The sequence below is a fragment of the Centrocercus urophasianus genome, unplaced genomic scaffold (genome assembly GCF_019232065.1).
Source record: "Centrocercus urophasianus isolate 14NV4802_14NV808 unplaced genomic scaffold, USGS_Curo_1.0 seq_13, whole genome shotgun sequence".
In the NCBI taxonomy this organism is placed as follows: Eukaryota; Metazoa; Chordata; class Aves; order Galliformes; family Phasianidae; genus Centrocercus; species Centrocercus urophasianus.
Genome location: NW_024884475.1, coordinates 10,727,312 through 10,746,768, shown reverse-complemented (window position 1 = coordinate 10,746,768; position 19,457 = coordinate 10,727,312). Strand labels below are relative to the sequence as shown.

Here is a 19,457-nt window from a genome sequence, read left to right as displayed (position 1 = left end):
TCCACTAACCACCGACTCATCACCACCATGGCACTCAGTACTACATCTTCCATTCATTGAACACTCCAGGGACAGTGACTCCACCACCTCCCTGGACAGCCTATTCAAATGCCTTGCCACTCTTTCAGAGAAGAAATTCTTCCTAACACCCAAACTGAACTTCCACTGGCACAACTTAAGGCTCATTTCTCATTGCTGGTTGTCTGGAAAAAAAGAGGCTGACCCCTACCTCACCACAACCTCCTTTCAGGTAGTTGTAGAGAGCAAGAAGGCCACCCCAAGCTCCTGTTCTCCACACTGAACAACCCCAGTTCCCTCAGCCAATCCTCATAAGATCTGTGCTCCAAACCCTTCACCAGCTTTGTTGCCATTCTTTGGACATGCTCCAGCACCTCAGTGTCTTTCTTGTAGCAAGAGAAACTTGGAATGATCTGGGACAACAGAGACAGTTCTAACCATGGTAAATAAAGAATGAAAAAAGAGTGAAGAATAAGGAAGAATAAAGCATACTGTGTACAAATGTATATGTAATTCAGAAAAAATGAGTCAAGGAATACAAATATCTAACAATATGTAAGAACAAAGAATCAATGCAGTATCAAAAGATACTTGTAGAACAAGTTCAGCTTATTACAGCTCTTTGCTACTCCAGATACGGTAAAAATAGTTTACTAATCTATATGTATCTACAGAAACAGAATGATAACCAGCTTAAACCCTGCACATCTCTTGCTTTATTTTCCTAATATCTAAAGCTTTGCCACGCACTCACCACCTCCTGCTAGTTAAGATTTTCCTTCCATGCATTATGTATAGCCATTTTGCCAATAGCCAGAGCACTGCATCTGGTCTAGGAAAATGGAACAGATAAAATCTCCCATCAGCTGCAGCTGAAAAGATTGGCAAAGGGATGCAGTGTGCCGGTACGTCCCACACTGCAGGTTGTTCTATCCCACAATTCTGCCATCCCAGCTCCTTCTATCAGTATGCCTTATAATTAAATACATAACATGCTTGTCACATTACAAGTCATCCAAGATGCAGCAATCAAATTTCCTGTTTGAAAAACCTAAATCATCATAATGCAACCTAAGGCCCTTCTCTACAATCACAGCACAAGCCGTCATTCCACAGTGCTCAGATCCTGACCTCTGAGACTTCAGGCAGAGCTGACTGGCCACTGACAAGTCTGAAAATACAATGTGACAGTTTCAATCATAAACACACAACAAATAACCCCCCTGGTTTTATTACTTGTCATCTACTACACATATTAAAAAATACATATCCTAAGCAAGTCTCTGGGAGGATCTGAAGAGCTGTGATCTAACAGACATTTCTCTACTTTCAGAAAAGAGAGGTTTCTATGTTCTGCATCCCTGAATCCCATGCCAAAGGGGAGAACAAAGACAGCAGCTACTATTCCATGGTTTCAAGCAATACTTTATAACTGTTCCCCATAGAAAAACACCTATCACTTCATCAGCAAAAATTGATGTGAAAAGCCAGGTTTCTATTCCTAACGAAGTCCATGAAAGTTTCAGCACATCATTGGGCAGGTTCTAAATTGACTCCCATTGGGATACAAATCATTTTTGAAAGTTTTTTTTTTTTTAAATAATAAAAAAAAAGGAAAATAACTATGTAGGCATTTTTGAAATATTAATTATTTTCAGCCACTGTCAATTACAATAGAACCTTGCTACTCCATAATAATGACAGACATATCTACGGAGAATTGCCGAATTCTGCAAATTAACAATTGACTGCAAAACACAATAAAAAAACAACTCTAATTTAATTGTTTACCCCACCTCAGAACATAATAGCCCATGTGCCATGTTATATCTTAGTCATAGGGCTTCTTAGAACCACAGAATCACGATCGTACAATCACAGAATCCTTTGAGTTGGAAGGGACCTTTAAAGGTCATCTAACCCAACTCCCCTGTGATGAACACAGACACCTATTGCTCTACCAGGTTGCTCACAGCCTGGTCCAGCCTTACCTTGAATGTCTCCAAGGATAGGGCATCCACTACTTGTCTGGCCATATGGAATGGCAGAAAAGCTGCAAAGGATGCTATGCCAACCTCCTGAACTCTGTAATAGGCTTTTTTTTTTATCTCTTGTCTAAATCCAAATATCCATGTTTCACTTCAGTCCCATTTTGCATTCAGGAAGAAATGAGCCTGAAGCACTCAAGGCTGGAACATAAGCTGAACTTCCACAAATGGAAACTGAATTCAAGTGTTCTAAATTTCAAGTATTATGACTCTACTCTGAAATATGATTAATTTTACTGTATTTTTCACACTAACTTCTCTAGTTTTGATACCACATTAAAAATATTATATGAAAGTACTACGTCTGAAATGGATCTGCAAGCACTACATACTTTGCATTTACTTCTGGCTTTTATAACAATCTGTATTCAGTCAAAGCCTCCAGTACTTTCCATTTTTATTTTCTGTATTCACACACTTGTTTATATGCATTTGGATTGAGCTTCCAAGTTGCTAAAGGTGACTGAGGAAAAAAAAATTATGATGACAAAGCTCATAATATTTTTTTACATTAGCAAGAAACTACATGGGAAGATACTATACCTATGACCATTTCAACTTACTTTTTAGTTTTTTAAATATGTTCTTTTTCATGCTGAATGTTTCTCTAAAGCCAAGCCATTTTAATAAAAACCACACTGATATTTGATTTCTTTAATATGTAGACTGTTTTTCCTTCATTCTCACAATTAAGAAGTTATTCACCAGCTTTGCAAATGCAAACAGACAGAAACTAAACGTCAAAATATGAGTACCTCTGTCACTGGCACATGTTGAGACAGTCTGAAACTTCTTATGTTACTTTATTCAACACACAAGATGGATGTAGCTCACTTAATGTCGTACCTGGTACCACACACCTCCTCCACATCCTCAGAGTTTTGATTTTCTTTTCACCTAAGCTTCACAGTGCCAGTCCATTCCTTCTCCCCCAGTATCTTTTTCTCTTGACAGCCAGTCTTGCTCTGCATCAAAACAGAGGTTCCTCCTTCACAGCAGGAAGAAAGCTCCAACACCATACAGGAATATGCAGGACATCAGTACCAGAAACACCTCTCATCCAAATCAAACCAGAACTTAGAGAAACATACGTTCAAGTTCTGCCCTGAGAAGACACACACCAAGCTGCAGCAAAATGAGAAAATCTGAACTGCAGTTTTTCAGAGGTTTGGTCAACTGAACAAAGTTACAGTGAAAAACACTCCTTAATATAGGTACATCGTTTTATTAAGCACCTGATTCAAAACATGCAAAAATGAAAACTTTTCAAAGGAAAGGTTGACAAATTTACTTCTTTTTTTAATGGGCAAAAGGATAGTAGTATTTTTTCTTCTACGGCCTATTCTCAAAACCACCTAGGCAGGTTCAACTAGAATTTTCTGCAAAAAATCAGTCTGAGAAAAACCTAAAAGAAATATTATTATTATCAGCTTCAGTGGTCAGGTGCTGGTCAAAGCAGAAAACACGATCCTGCAAAAGGCAGTGCTTGCTGCACTAACAGAGCACTATCAACTTCTCTGTAAAACCTCTATCAGTTTAACAAGCGCAACACAAACATCTTCTTGGTAATTTTGACAGCATGACATCCTAATGGCTAGATAAACGTAAAATACTCTAAATTCCCCACAACTGAACTGAAAATTTGCAAAAACTTTCCATTAATTCTTTCCAGCTAATTGCAGTTGACACAAATACATATTTTCAAATAATGAGAAATGACAAAAGTCCCTAACAGATGGAACGTGGCGGACACCAAATCAACAGCGACCAAAAATCATTTCCTAATGGCAACTAACAAATAGAAGCTGAATTGTATCTCACACCTAACAGCCCATGACGCAAGCAGATGGCTTTAATCCCACTGCGGAAGATTTTCCTCTCCACTGAGAACACAGAGGTGACACGGCCATCCGCTCCCATCAAAGTCTTCCGTTCCATTAGGAAATCCACATCTCGGGGGCTATGTGCACACAGAGGAAGGTACACACTCGAGGAAAAACATGCGCATCAGTAGAGTTGTACTGAGAGGATCCCCAGCCTGCCTAAACAAAACAAGACGCTTGAGATCACTGGCCGTCTCTGGCAGTATCTACAGTGCACTGCAATTCCTGACCTAAAAGCAGAGCAATTTGTTGCACAAAATAACAACTTATCACCGCACCAAATCATCCAGCAATGCCATTATTAATCTGCTTGTAATAAAACTAATGCAAACAAAGTGCTTCCTAGATCCCCCGCCTATTTATTAGCAACAGCTCAACTTCAATTGGGATGCTTTGTTGTTTGCCAACAACACTAATCAACAGTTCCTAGTTTCCACTGACATTTTGCTCCTATGTATTCAGTTCAGTTATCAACTCCATACTTATTAGGTGTAAGCAGATAAACATAAGAAAATAAAGCTAACCTTGTAACTATTCACACTTTGAAAAAGCCCCAAAACATTCCACTGAAAGGAGAAATAACAGTCAGAATTTTGATGCAAGCTAATGCTCACACAGATTGTGTACCACAAGTATTCACTTTGTTGATGGAGTTGAATGTGCTTTACCAGCACATTCAGCCTCATATATCAAAACTTTACCTAGAATTCAATTCAAATTCCACTACTGTGCCTTCCCCTTGAAGAACTCCTATGATTCACAATTCCCAGCCCCCTTCCTCATTTCAGAAACAGTAAAGACCCTGTGGAGAGACTACACCAACTCTTGATCACACAGTAGCCACAATTCAACTAATCTTTCTGCATTTAGCTGTAAAGAAATTATTGAGCCATTGTGAACAGCTTTTTGTTCTGCCTTTTAATTTTCAGGTCGAGTTCCAACTTCAGTACATAAACTCTCACACAAGAAAACCTGCATTTCATATAAACTAATAATTCTACACCTTTGTACACGTGCTTGTATAAAATCCCTGCAGTTCCTCAGTAGCTTTTAAGCAAAATGAAACGAACAATAAAAGCTTTGGGAAGGCGGCGGGCTGCAGAGTGAATCCCCTCACCCTGGCTTTGAGGTACACCGTGACAGTCCCTGTAGGTCTCTGCCTAGCAGAGATAACAGGCACTGTCAGAACAGGTTTCCTATTGCAGATTGCCTAACTATCTGGGAAGGGCAGAATCCAAGGATTTTCCTAGGAGAACATTTTCACATCCAATCAGTCTTTCAGCTCTGCCCAGACAGTCCATAACAGAGCTCATACTGGAGGCTAAGACTTGATGGAGAGCTGAAAAAAATGCAGTCTAGTAGAAACTAAATTAAGTCCAAATTAATCTTTTGGTAGTTTGCCGAAGAAGAAATCTTATCATTAACCTCCCTTACCTTGTGTAACTTCCTATGCTTTTTTAATGATTGATGGGATACAGTTCTATTAGGATGGATTTCATAAATAAATTAGCAGGCATTAGCATATGCCTCGATCAAAGGGGATGTGTTTGATTTAAAAAATAATAAAAATCACGAATGTTCAATCCAACCTACAGATATAATACTCAACCTCAGTGACAATAAAACTTGGTACAACAATCTTCAAGCGTCTTCAAAGTCTGTCTCAATTGGCCAGATTCAAAAGATTCAAGTCATACACACATCACATGTCCAAAGTTACATTCCAACCAGACATCTTCTGGAAATCATGTAAATATTTTTTAACAAATCATTTCTGTGTCCAGTACGAACCATACTTTAAGTACTTACACATTTCTAATTTCAAAACAAGGATGCTTCCACCTCTTCACTAACTGCTAATACTGAAATGTTTAATGGGACCAAATCAAGAAATCAGCAGATTCAGCTGACAAAGTCCTAATGAATACTGAAAAGAAATACATTCCAAATACTTTGAGATATTTTATAGTGGAATCTTGCACTATGGATGTGCTTGAATGACAAGATGCATGATTGTCTCTGAATAAATACTGGGCTTTTTTTTTAATCCCTGGTAGGCAAAGGAATAAGCTTCATTTGCAACAGTTCAGGAATAGGGCTAGATGAAGAGAAAAGAATAGAATCAATAAGGAAGCAAGTCAGATTATATTTCGTATTCAGGATTATTCACTTTGAAATAAAGGAAAACTCTACACAGACACACACAAAAGCAGATATAGGAATATAATCTATTGTTATACATTACAAGAAAGCAAAAAGATACACTATTCAAACTGGCCTCTTTTCCTCAGTTTGTCAGCACTGTATTGTTTCCATAAAACACAAAGAACTACAGCTACAAAATATGAATAAAAAAAAAAATAATAAAATAAAACCTCTGGATAGTAAAATTTATGGCTCTCCTAGCAACTGCATTTCACACACTTGCATACAGGCAGTGTATGGTGTTTGGTGTGGGCTTTTGTGCTTTCCCAGCAATGAGGTTGAATTATGGTTGCTGTGGGAACTGTATCTCTGAATTTCTTGACTTGCGCCATCATCTCAACTAAAATGTTACATTAACATAGGTAAGTATGTGCTGGTTTCTTTCCAGAAAAAGGAACCTACACGGATGGTTAAACATTTAACTCTTCTTACCAAAGAAAGAACACATGGCTGTGTCTGTCAAAGTAGAGCACTCTAATTGTTCTCACACTGCATATACAAGGAGTAAAACAGAGCCACATAAAACCTGTGAGCCAAATGCAGGACGGCACCTGCAGAAATAGCAGAAACACAGTGATGTCACTGAAAGCTTTTTTTTTTTTTTTTTTTTTTTACCATCTTCCTTTATTTGTTCCACCTCTGAATTTCAAGGTTTCAGTACATGCTTTCTTTCAAGGTTTTAAGAGAGCATATATATATAATTGTCATCTTTGCTATCTCCCTGTGACAGAGCTGTCAAAACCCGTATTAGCTAGCCCCAGTCAGCAAGGGCATTGCTATGGTACACTGTGAGCACAGAGTAAAAGGAAGTGATTTCTGCCATAAGACTATTGAGGACGGACACCTGACAAGCAATACAGGTCACAAGCTGCTACAGAGACATGCATCAGTGCAGGAGAGAGGCACAGCCTCTTGCTGCTCCTGGAGATTTTCTTTGGCAAAGGCTGATTTGTCTCATGGCTGGAACAAGAAATCAAACTCTGAGGTCAGTTTCTTTGTCCCCAAATACACTTTTTCCTCTTTCCCTACTACTACATCTTGTCTTCTGGCATAATCAGGAACAGGGAGGGAGTTTTCAACAAACTTCACTATTTTGGAACTGTCACTGAACAGTTATGCCTCTAAAATCATCAGATTAGAAATCTTAAATACCAAGTTAATATTACAGAATTTTAAAATGAAAATAAAATCCATTGCACAGTTACTATGTCCAAAAAAACACCAACAAGGTATTACCTCTATAGTGAGAATGTTACTTACTGTTGAGGAGTTGAGAAAGAAGGGAAAATCAAAAAGCAAAATCATGTCACGAAGTTGCTAAGACACTGGCATATTTGTGAAGAACACACAGCAATGCACAGCCAGTCTGTCCATGAACAAACAGCTTCCATTTATAATAGAAAAGGTGGGTGTTCCACAAGGGCAAGTGGGATCAAAACCTCTATTAAATACAGAAAAAACAGCCAAAGTAAAATACAGCTGTACTCTCTTGGCTCAGAGCAAAGGAGACAGCACACATGAAAACAATATCCTACCAAGCCTAAGAAATAAACTTTCTATCTATCTGGAAAGCCTCAAGATTTTTTTTCAAATAAATAAATAAATAAATAGATAGATCATGTTCTTAACTTTTCAACCCGTAAATCTATGAAAAATAAGACAAAAGCTTAAAATGTGAGCTTGTAAGTATTTAGAATCCCAGAATCATTTAGAACTGGTAATACCTACTTTGCATGTTATTATGAAGGTCTCCAAGTTAGAATCATAGAATTACGTAGAATGCAAAAGATCCTTAAGATCATCCAAGTCCAACCATCACCTCACACTAAAAAGCCACCACAAAACCATGTCCTTAAGCATGAAGACAACACATCCCTTAAATACCTCCAGGACCACAACTAAAGCTCTTCTTCGGGGAGCCTATTCCAATGCCTAACTACATTTAATGCAAAGAAATTCTTCCTAATGCCCACAGCATAACCTGAGGCTGTTGCCTCACATCCTACCACACTCATCACCTTGTATTCTAGCCTCTTCACCAGACTCCTGCTCTCCTCTGAATGCACTTGAGCAACTCAGTGAGTGCTAGGCTTCTTTTGAACAAAACCCAAACCACAGAGTATTTCCAGAGCAAGCACTCAGTTTCAAAGCGGAGTTTATAACGTTAATGCGAGAGCTTATCAGAGAACCTTCTAAACTAAGAGTCATTTGATCACAGAAATAGCCTTGATGTTAGAGCTTCCAAAGATCTAGAAGGTTACTCAGTAAGACAGACCTACTAAGAAACCTTTAAGTCTTGTAAGAGTAACACTTCTACTATTAGACATGCATCTTCAAAGATGAAGCTATTTGAGTCTAGTGAAAAGAGAAGAAATTATTCTGGATACAAAGAGAATGAAGATTACTATACTTTGTACCTGACAAAGAAATTGTGGATAATTTCAGCTACAGGGTTCTGAAAAGATTGTTAAATACAGTAATTACTTAAGATAGATCTTTGAAATGGAGTGGCACATCACTGCCAATGAAAATGTGCTAAATGACGGTACAAGTCTCTTCTGAATGACACGTGCCTTCTCTGTAAGTAAAACCTCAAGTCACTGGACCCTGTTGGTTTCTAGACTTAATTGTCTCTGAATTGAATACATGGTCTTTAACTGTGATATCAAAATGGTTCCAACTAAAATAATGGAACTGTCTTTTGCATCATACTTCTGAATAATAACTTAAAATTGCTTAACACAATAGGTGGAGAAAGATTTACGAGGTTAACGCTTTACAAGTTCCTGTAATCATCACAACTGTCAATGCTATTCACTGTGACATGAGCCTCTATAAAATGTGCTTGTAAATGAACATAGCCAACACATCTGGGGAAGACATGCGTTCCGAAACAAAACTGTGCTCTAAGAACAACCCAAAAACACGTAAGAAGTTGTCAGTTTTAAGAAAATAATAACAGGTTAATTTTTTCCATATAGTTAAATATTTCATATTTCAACTATTACAAACATGTATCACATATAAAATATTATCTATTTTAAATAAACACTATGTATTCTAAAAACTTCTGGAGAAAGAAAAGGACAAACCCATGTTCACTGATCTAATCTACCATTCTTAGATTTTTGTATAAATCTTGCATGAACATAAGAAAAAAGTGTGCATTGTTTGCGCATTTGCTGATGTGTGTACATGTAAAAAAAAAAAAACACATTTTACAACACAGCTAAAAATAAGCAAAGGAATTTTTCATTTTGGTTCACTTAGATTTCAGAATGCTGTATACTAATACTTACTATGACGTCTAAACACTGTGGCAGAGCAGTCTGCATAACCTGAAGGGCACACGACAACAGCATACATAGGCTTGAATGGAATCCAGTGGGACTCACCACGAAGGCAGCCATATTTGAACATTTTCTAAAAGCAAACCTCAAGTTAGTCAACAGTGGAATGCTACCAAATGCAGTAACAAAAGAAATACTTCATTCTCACCCCTCAGTGGCATTATGAGGACTTTTACTATCCTATATTCATCTCCAGCAAAAGAAGGCCCCGGTGGCATCTCAAAACTCCCATGAAATTAATCAAGGTGACTCTGCACAAAGCAATACGCAGTGCAATGCTGTATCCCCTCTTCCTGATAAAAAAAACAAAGATAAGTTTCAAAATACTAAGAGCATCCTCCTTTGCCCTTCAACACGGGGAACACAGCAGTCAGTTGGAAGAAGACTCATCTCTTTCTCAGCAGTACCTTAAAAAGTGAAGTCACAGCACTGTGCCAGTTCTTAACAGAAAATGACCACCAATGAACCTGGAGGTACAATAGCTTTGACAAGATTTGTCACTGCAGCATGCATCAACCTAGAGCTCAGCCAGCCAACAAATATTGGGACCTAGGCAAAACACGCACTTCAGAATGACTGGAAGTCTGGTCTCCTTCCTAACCAGCACTGTAAATGCATGCAAAAATGCTTTTTCCTGGTACTTCTCAGAATCACAGAATGGTCAGGGTTGGAAGGGACCTCAAGGGTCATGAATCTCCAACCGTCCTGCCACATGCAGGGCCACCAACCTCCACATTTTATACTAGACCAGGCTGCCCAGGGCCCCATCCAATCTGGCCTTGAACACCTCCAGGGACAGGGCATCCACAACCTCTCTGGGCAGCCTGTTCCAGCTCCTCACCACACTCTCTGTAAAGAACTTCTCCCTTACAGCCAACCTAAATCTCCCCTCCCTCAACTTAAAACCATTTCCCCTTGTCCTGCAGTTATCCAACCTTTCAAAGAGTTGATTCCCCTCCTGTTTGTAGGCTCCCTTTAGATATTGAAAGGCTGCAATGAGGTCACCCCGCAGCCTTCTTCTCTCCAGGCTGAACAAGCCCAGCTCCCTCAGTCTGTCCTCACAGGGGAGGTGCTCCAGTCCCCTATCATCTTCGTGGCCCTCCTCTGGACCCTCTCCAACAGCTCCCTGTCTTTCTTGTACTGGGGGCTCCACACCTGGACACAGTACTGCAGATGGGGCCTCACAAGAGCAGAGTAGAGGGGGACAATCACCTCCTTGTCCCTGCTGGCCACCCCTCTCCTGATGGAGCCCAGGATATCATTTGCCTTCTGAGCCACAAGGGCACACTGCTGGCTTATGCTAAGCTTTTCATCCATTAGGACCTGCAGGCCCTTCTCTGCAGGGCTGCTCTCAAGGACCGCTCCTTCCAGTCTGTGTGGATGCCTGGGATTCCCCTGGCCCAAGTGCAAAACTCTGCACTTTGCCATCTTGAACCTCATCAGGTTCACCTGGGCCCACCTTTCGAGCCCATTGAGGTCCCTCTGAATGGCATCCCTTCCTTCCACTGTGTCAGCTGCACCACTCAGCTTGGTGTCACCAGCAAACTTCAAAAGTCCTTTACAGCTCAGAAATGACATATTTACTCACTAGAACTAAACTGCACTGCAGTTTAAAATAAAATTTGGGGGGAAAAATTAAAAAAGTACATGCTAGCATGCATTTGTTCTGCTATTTTAGTTACAACTGCTGTTTTCAAAATACTATCTGTATCTTCTTACTGGGACAAACAGAAGAAATGCCCTCAACACAGAAATAAAAAAAAAAAAGACTCTAGTACAATGCCTTGTATGCCTGATCCATCTCACTGGACCACCAAGTTCATTCTGCATGCTGCAGAAAACCCTGCAAACATTCACAGCATCCTAGTCAGGAAACCTATGTTTAGAAAGAACTCAACACATTAAACATAAGAAATTGCAACCATGATATCAGTGATATAAATGCAATCATTATATAAAACCAAAGGTTCTATGGAGTTCTACAAACACAACATTTGAAGATGAACACTGAAGCGACAGTTGAAAATTGAAGAAAATTGAAGTCTATAAGAAAAAATATATATCTGCAAGTCCATAAAGAAAATCCTTACAAATCAACAAACTATGAACTGAGTGACAAAAAAAAAGGCATCGCAAGAAGTTTCTGGATTCAGTCTTCCACCCTCCACCCAACCAAAGAGAAAAGACCCATGAGGGTTACGTTCAAAACTGTTGGAAATTTGTGAAGTAGCTCCCTCTTCTGGTTTAGCACACAATGACAATTCAACCTAAAGGGCAAGATGCAGAATTCAGCCAGTACACAATACCTTCCGTTCTTTCGGGTTCCATCCCATACCATCAACTGATCACACAGAGACTTAGAGAAACATGAGCTACATACCACGGTTTTGAATAAAGACTGCATAGTTGAGGACAGAAAGGTTCTGTTTAAACATAGACTGGGACAGAAGGATGCTTGAATCCCCTGAACAGCTCAGTAACGACCTTTGGCTTTGCCATAGGACATAAGCTTCTGGGTTGAAATTCCTGAAACAAAACAATCTTACATTTTTAGAATTCGTTTCATGTTTAACAGGTTCATACAGATCAGCAACAACTGCACAGTGCTTTCTGACTTGACTGATAACATCAGAGGAGGCTTTGTGAAGACTTGGTGATTTTTCTGCATTCCAGCTGGACCAGCAGGCAATTCCATACCAATTTATATTCAAGCTGAATGATAATATTTAATTTACATACAAAAATTAGTCTAAATGGCAAAGTTGTGGCACTAAAATCAGTTTCCTTCATCAGTGTTGTTATTTATAACAAAATCATGGCATAAATTAAATTATTGCGTATTTAATGAGAAAGAGGGAGCATAAAAGACGTTCCTGTTAAATTCTGAACCAGATAACTTGAAAGCATGATGTTTGACTTGCTAATACCTGCATAATCAGGCACACAACAGCGTGATTTCATCTTTCATGATGTGTATACCAAGTGCATCTTAAAGGATGCAGCCAACTGAAACGCCCAAGGAAATTTTGATCATTCAACCACAAACAAACCCAAAATTGCCAGGAATTACTTGGATGGAACTGAAAAGATCCTATAAAACGGTAAGCCTTGGAGACCTGGAAATAGTGAGAGACAGAGGGAAAAGAGCTAAGATTTGCTGTGCAAGCACCTGCTGCAAATGGCAGACTTCCAGTGGCACAGAGGGGAGATCCCTTCACCAGACCCTGCCACAGTTGATGGACTGAGACCCCCCCATAACCAGCCTGGCAGAGAGAAGAGTTAAAGGGACAAAGGAAAAGTAAAATGAAACCAACTGAGCTTAGAAAATATGACTGAGTATGTAAGTAAAGCTATTACAATGGGGCAGACTGGAAGGAAAGAAAAAGGATCAATAGGAGATTAGAGAGAAAAATGTGGCTGAAGACCACATCCCAGACACTGAGATTGTGAAGGCTACAACTTTAGACAGCAAAGAGCCAGAAGATCACATAAACAAATAAGGTATGTTAGAGGGAGAGAGTCCTTGAAAAGAACAGAAAAAAAAAACTGGAAACCTAGCAAAAAATTTTACAAAGCTTAGCATGTTCTTCAAGCGCCTCTCAAACAATGCTTCAGATTACTGAGAAGGAGCTAAAATTCTCAGTCGGATATTGAAAGAAAATAATTAACAAAGTGTTAACAAAATATTTTCTCTTGGTCAAATGACAATTAATGACTCTTTGGAGAAAACACAATCCAGCACCCATATTAAGTTCCAGTAGAAACACTGTGCAAAGACTTCACACAACAGTTTGCTTCAGTCTTCTCCATGTATTTCATTAAATTAATTTATTCCATAAAAAATTAAACTGATTCTTATTCAAAGCACAAAATCAGAAAACAAGAAGTGTAAATAAGCCATTCACCTTTACTTTTTTATAACAACTACATACATGAGTATATCTGAGTATCTTATTGTCACTCAAGAAGCATTTTGAATAGTAATCCACAGTAACATTTGAAGAAAGACCCTTACAAAACCCAATTCACGAATACACAAAGACAAAACCCAGAGATAAACATATCTACATTCTATTTTGTGGTAAGTATAATTAGAAGTAAGGCCATCAGATGAACTAACATAGCCTCAGCATACCTTGGTCTACAGTAATGCAGAGCTTTTCATACTGGAAATACACATCAGATTCTGCTACACCAAATTGAAAACCCTTACCTTCTTGTATAGAATCTCCTGTTGTCTTACACAGCCATTTAAACCATCATAATGAAAGCAATACAGTGATAGCGTTTTCCAGAAAGGAGACCTTTCCCTGCCCTGCAGCAGCTCCCAGATATCCCTGACAGTTGACCAGCCAAACACCAACATAAGAGACTGTACAATGAGGAGAGATGAAAAACAGGAAGTTGCTGAATGTGTAACCATGGATGTGTGAAACAGGATTGGAATAATGATATCAGTCACATAAATGGTATCAGGAGGTACATTAGGGCACAGTCAAGTCCTGCGATCACCTTGCAGAGCTGTATGCAAGCTTTCAGTGTACACTGCGGTGAGGCAATGGGTTTAACAGTCTCTCCCAAAATTGTGAGGCTCAGAAGAGGCATGGTTCATTCCAGTCTAACTCCACTTTGGACAACTGGAAGACCAGAACTGTAAAGCATGTCCATCCAACTAAGGCCTCACAGAAATACATCCACTCATGGTGATCACACCTCAAAAGAAATGCTTACAAACTGTTAAGAGCTGCCACTATGTCTGTTTAGAAGAAACAGAGGACAGTTGTTTGGTTCATCCAAGAGAAGACTGAAATGTCAGCATAGCTACAGATGGAGACTTCCTATTTAATTGCACAAAAGCAATGAAGAAGTGGCCCACCAGAATGTCACTTCAGCTGCAAGCTTGTGCAATCAAATTGCTTTCCATGGAATTCATGTAATACTGGAAAAGACACTGCTGAACCAAAAGCAGACTTACCATCTCTGAAAACTACAGTGAGCAATAAACTACTGCACCTAAACCTTACAGTAACTGAATTCAGAATCATCAGTTCCCAAGTCTTTTGGCTTCTTCAAATAACACATTGCTCAAACGTATATTTACACTAAAAGTAGAGTTTAATCCACCTTCCCTACTCAATGACTCATTTTTCAAACTATTCAGGAAGAAAAGGGAATGGCAGATAGCATTAAGGCAAACGTCAGGAAAGTTTACATCACATGACTCACAAGGCACTACTGTTGTGGTTTTCAGCCACTCAGCAGCATAAATTTACAAACTGGACGAAAATTAAAACTGTAAACCAATTTCAATCCATCAGTTTCTGAGGAGTTACCAAGATTGAAAACTAGGAATATGAATTTTAATTCAATCTTCTCTTAAGCACACAGTCATTAGTGATTGTAATGCTATTCACATTCTGTACGAGATCTAACAGATTTGATTTTACCTATCAGAACATCTCAAACATTTTTTAACTTACACAACATTTACAAAAAGTTAACATGGTTTGTAACTCAAAGCAAAGAGTCTTGTACAAGCAGTCCTGCTCACAGTTCACCAGATATTTTGGGCAAACAGCATGAGATCTGACTTTTCAGAAGTTCAAAGTACTCACTGCTGAATAGCAGACATTGAGTTCCTACCAACAAAAAAAATCACATCCTTCTGTATTTCCTTTTGCTAGATCATAGATGGGAACTCTAATACTGTTCTTCATGCAGCTTTTGTGAGGCTGCACTTAATGCGAGCAAAGTGCTTTGAAATCTTTAGCATGAATAAAATATATTTTGCACTTAGATGTTAATTATAGAAGTAGCAATATTTTAAATGGAGCTTTGTTTCAAGGAAGCAAGACTAAATCAAACATGATTATCTGGGCTTTGATTGTTATGTTTTACTTACTATGCTCTATTTTTCATTGCATTTGAAATATGCAATTTTGCTTTTGTGTTATGTAAATGAATGCTTTTCATCTAACACATCTATTTTTGGAAAAAGATAATTTTCTTTCCTAGTCTAAGACAGAAATGTTGCTGAACACAACTCTGGAGTCTTACTGACAGAGTACCGCAAGACCACTGCACGCATTCAGCAACAAAAGCAGCAAGAAGTGCCCAGAAGAATCACTGAATTAGAATTATTAATATATAAATGGTTATCTGCACAGATATATATCTACATGAACACACATTATATTTAATGTACATTAATTAGTCCTTTTCTTCACTGACTGGGTGGCCCCAACCAATGCATCTGTGATCACAGTTGTTATGGCCTTTCTTGAAAGTAAAAGGATTTATTTTGGATAAGAATGGAAGAAAAATCTGCATTGGAAGTCCTAGGAACAATCAATTTTCAGCTCGAAAATTGGTTCGATTTGGCTTTGTGTACTATTTTAGAGGAAAACTTCAGAAAATTAAGTTTTTACTTTGTCCAAACCTCTACTATCATGCAAGAGGTCAAGCCACCTGTTACTGTAATATTTCCTTTTAAATGCTGTTCTTATGCAAAGTGTGCTGGTTATATTGCTGTACATGTCCCTACATATCAGTACTATTTAGTAGACAACGTTTATTCTGGAAAATGGAAAAGAAGAACAAAAAGCATGTCAGATATATAAGCCTATTAACCAAAATGGGGCGTACTGCCTGCAGAAGATTGTAATTCTGCAGTTTGTGTGAGCAAATCATGGTGCTTCAGCCTGTCTTCAGTCCTCTGAAGCTCACATATTCCCATGCTGAGTAAGAAAGAGAAAACATACAAGATTTCCATTTATGTTATGGTATAAAATTGGGCATCCATAAATCATCCGTGTTAAAGGAAACTGAAGTCAGGGTTAGCAAACTAATTTTAAAAGTCACGGTTGATTCTGTCATATGACAAAGATGTCCAATAAATCAAAGGAATGCAACACTTGCATTGAATAAAACATAATACTATCAAATCAGTGCTGAAACACTGGTATTTACCCAGACAAGTAAGGTTAAGAAGCATATCCCACACATTCAAATCTTTAAATAAAATTAAATGCCAACCTAAAGCTTGTTTTCAACTTTCTATGATGCTTGAGAAATGCTGTCACTCACTCATTACACTCCCTCACACGGATGTAATTTCCACCCCCACCTATCGTCATCACATCTGGTTTGGTATGCAGTTACACACAAAAAATACCAAAGAAAAAAAAAAAGAACAAAATATTACCTAGGCACCAAATCACAACGCATTTTAAGAAATATCTGGCATGCATGCGAGTGCAATTATGCACACTATTAAGTAAACCTTCAAATAGAAACCACCATGGAATAGTTTGAGGAAAAAATAAACTTAGCCCAAAGCCTAGATTGAGCTGCAGCTTATTATCAGTATACTGGGGTTTAAATCAGTGCTCCAAATAGAAAAAAAACACAAGACATAGACATAACAGAAAAGTTAGCATCCCACAGAATCACAGATAACAATGCTGAAAGAGGCCTCAAATCATTAATCTATCCACCCGCCCCACGGCAGGATCTGCAGCTTTCTCACTTCAACCAACATTTGCAAAACAAACTTTCAATATCTCAAGTGAGTGAGATTTCACTGTTCATCCACCTCACCCATTCTGGGGCTTCATCACTGGAAAGCTTTTCCTGCTAACACCTGAGCCCAGCCTAGCACAGCATTTCACCTTCCTCACTACCAGAAAGTTTTCCAGCCAGGCCTGAACTTGTCATGCGTTCACCCTGCAAACAGCAACACAGTCCCCTCAGAAATAACACTAACAACTGCCATCATGGAGATGAGGTCCTTGCTCTACTTAACCTACTGGAAACAAAATCAGTGGACGTATGAAAATGTGCTCACTGACACCCACAGCTCTACGTACAGGATGTACTGGAAAACAAAGGTTGACCCTTAGGTTGAAATACGGCATACATTCGAAAGAATACATGGCTCAGAGGGAGAAGGAAGACTTTCTTGCCCTAGCACCAAAAGGCTGTTCCTTTTTTTATAGAATATTCAAAAATGAGACTCTCCAAGTTACAAGTCTCATCAAAGTTAAGAAAACACAACAACTCTCCACACGCCCTGCACGGCCTCACGAGCAACAGCAGAGCTAAGTGGCCAAGCAGGCCGACGCCACCTAGGACAAAAGGACAAAACAGGACAAAACCCAACATCTCCCCACAAAAGCCAATCAGCCGAGGCGCTCACACCAGCAGACCCTCCACGAGCCCCTCTCCCCCCCTTGCCTTGAGCAGCACCCACAGCCATCCTCATTAGGCCAAGCGCAGCCACCACGTTTCGAGGTCATCGGCCTCGAGCCCGCAAGCCGCCCGCGGGCAGCAGGACGTGGGAACGGCCACTGGGCTGCATCCCACCTCAGCGCCCCGTACTCACCTTCGGAGACTTCGAACTCGGCCGCTCCATTGAGCTGGTAGAGGCACCAGTCAACCGCGCTCTCGCCTGGGGGGGCGCCAACTGGAGGAGGAGGAAAGGCAGCGTCAGTCGGGGGCAGCCGGGAGAGGAGACGGGGAGCGGCGGAGAGAGGACGAACCGCAGCAGTGGGGAGGAGTGCGAGGAGAAACGAAGGGGACGGGGAAGGGAGCGGGCGGACGCGAGGGGACTACGGAGAGCCGGGAGAAAAGAGAGCGTTTCCAAATACCCTGCTTTTGGGACATGTGTGCAGCCCTGCGAAAGGTGCCCAGTGCTCTGAACTGTGATTTGCTCCCAGCGCTGCCAGCTCGGGCCGCCTCCTCCTTCTCCCAGCGGAGCGGGCGGCGCACCAGCCGCGCCGCCTCGGGGCGCTGAGGGAGCCGGGGGAGGGCGGGAGGGAAGGAGGGGCGGCTCCACCCGGAGCTCTCGGCGGAGGCGGTGCCGACTCGGCTGGACGCGCCCGGCCCTGCCGTGGCCGCAACAGGTGCGAGCGGGAGCGGAGCGGCACCGCACGGTGCTAACGCCTGCCCTTCCTCCCTGCGGGGCCCCGAGAGAGCTCGGCGGCCTTTCGAGCACTTGCTCCAGCTGCGAGGCTGCAGAGAGTTTCTTGTCCTCGAGCCTGCGGGTCTGCGAGCTGTCCTCCTAGCTCTGCGATAGGCAACTGTGAAAGCAAACCTCATGCAAAGTGAGCTTACGTGCTGTGTAATGACCTTTGTCTTCACTGGGAATTTTTGATTTTAGAATAAGGAAACAGTCAGCTAGAGCAAACTTAGTTAGAAATGCCTTTATTCTTACAGATGTCCACCCCAAAAACACCACAGGAGGCAATGTGAAGGTATGTTAGTTGCTGTGTACGCCGTGTGCTTCCTTGGCTCAGCACAAAGATGAGGCTTTGTAGCTCACTGCCAGCAGGTCGTGCTCACGTCACCTGTCTTTCCGAGGTGACAGAGGCCCACTCGTGCCATAGCTCACATGGAGGAAGCGAGCACCCTTTGCATGGGAAATGAGGAAAGTGTACGAATTAGTACAGGAGGACTATAATCAAGCCACACTAAGAGATGAGGAGCACAAGAATAACATATCAATGTAGGCAGCTGTCATGGCACGCTGGCAGAGGATCTGCCATCCAGCTTCTTGCTATTTTTGAAGCAGTGTGTAAGCAGTGGAGAAACATTATCTTTGGCATAAATTCCAATTGATGTGCTGACATTCGTTCCTTTTCACAGCAAGTGATGCCTTCAGATTTGTATGCACTTTCATAAACTGCAGGTGATTTGATTCCGTTTTACTAATGAAAATATTCTGCTGAAATGTTTCTGTTTTTATCCACTCCGCACAGTGTAACACTATGACCCCTGTGAAACAGCAAGGAGGACAATTACATATTCTGATGAAAATAGGTTCAAAATAAGAATAACATTCTGCAGACATTTTCAGCTACTTTAGGAAGAAAGTAAATGCCAACACATAAGCTTTCCTGGAAACTTCACCTGAATTACAAAGACCATAATGCCTTCTGAGGTAAAAAAAAAAA

The 19,457-nt window shown here is 40.4% G+C and overlaps 1 protein-coding gene across 2 annotated transcripts in view; it reads right to left on the bottom strand.

Annotated features, from left to right (window-relative positions):
- PPP2R2C (protein phosphatase 2 regulatory subunit Bgamma) overlaps positions 1–18,238 on the bottom strand; it is a 173,992-nt gene extending 155,754 nt beyond the window's left edge. The window contains exons 1-2 of one of the 2 annotated variants that reach the window (XM_042811529.1): positions 18,153–18,238; positions 17,888–17,968 (exon numbers count right to left, since the gene is read on the bottom strand). In XM_042811529.1, coding sequence (XP_042667463.1) covers positions 17,888–17,968; positions 18,153–18,168 — 97 coding nt within the window. In that variant the 5' untranslated portion in view covers positions 18,169–18,238. Of the gene's footprint in view, positions 1–17,887; positions 17,969–18,152 lie in introns of those variants that run through there. The other variant, XM_042811532.1, reaches the window with a different exon arrangement.
- Between the last annotated feature and the right edge of the window lie 1,219 nt (positions 18,239–19,457).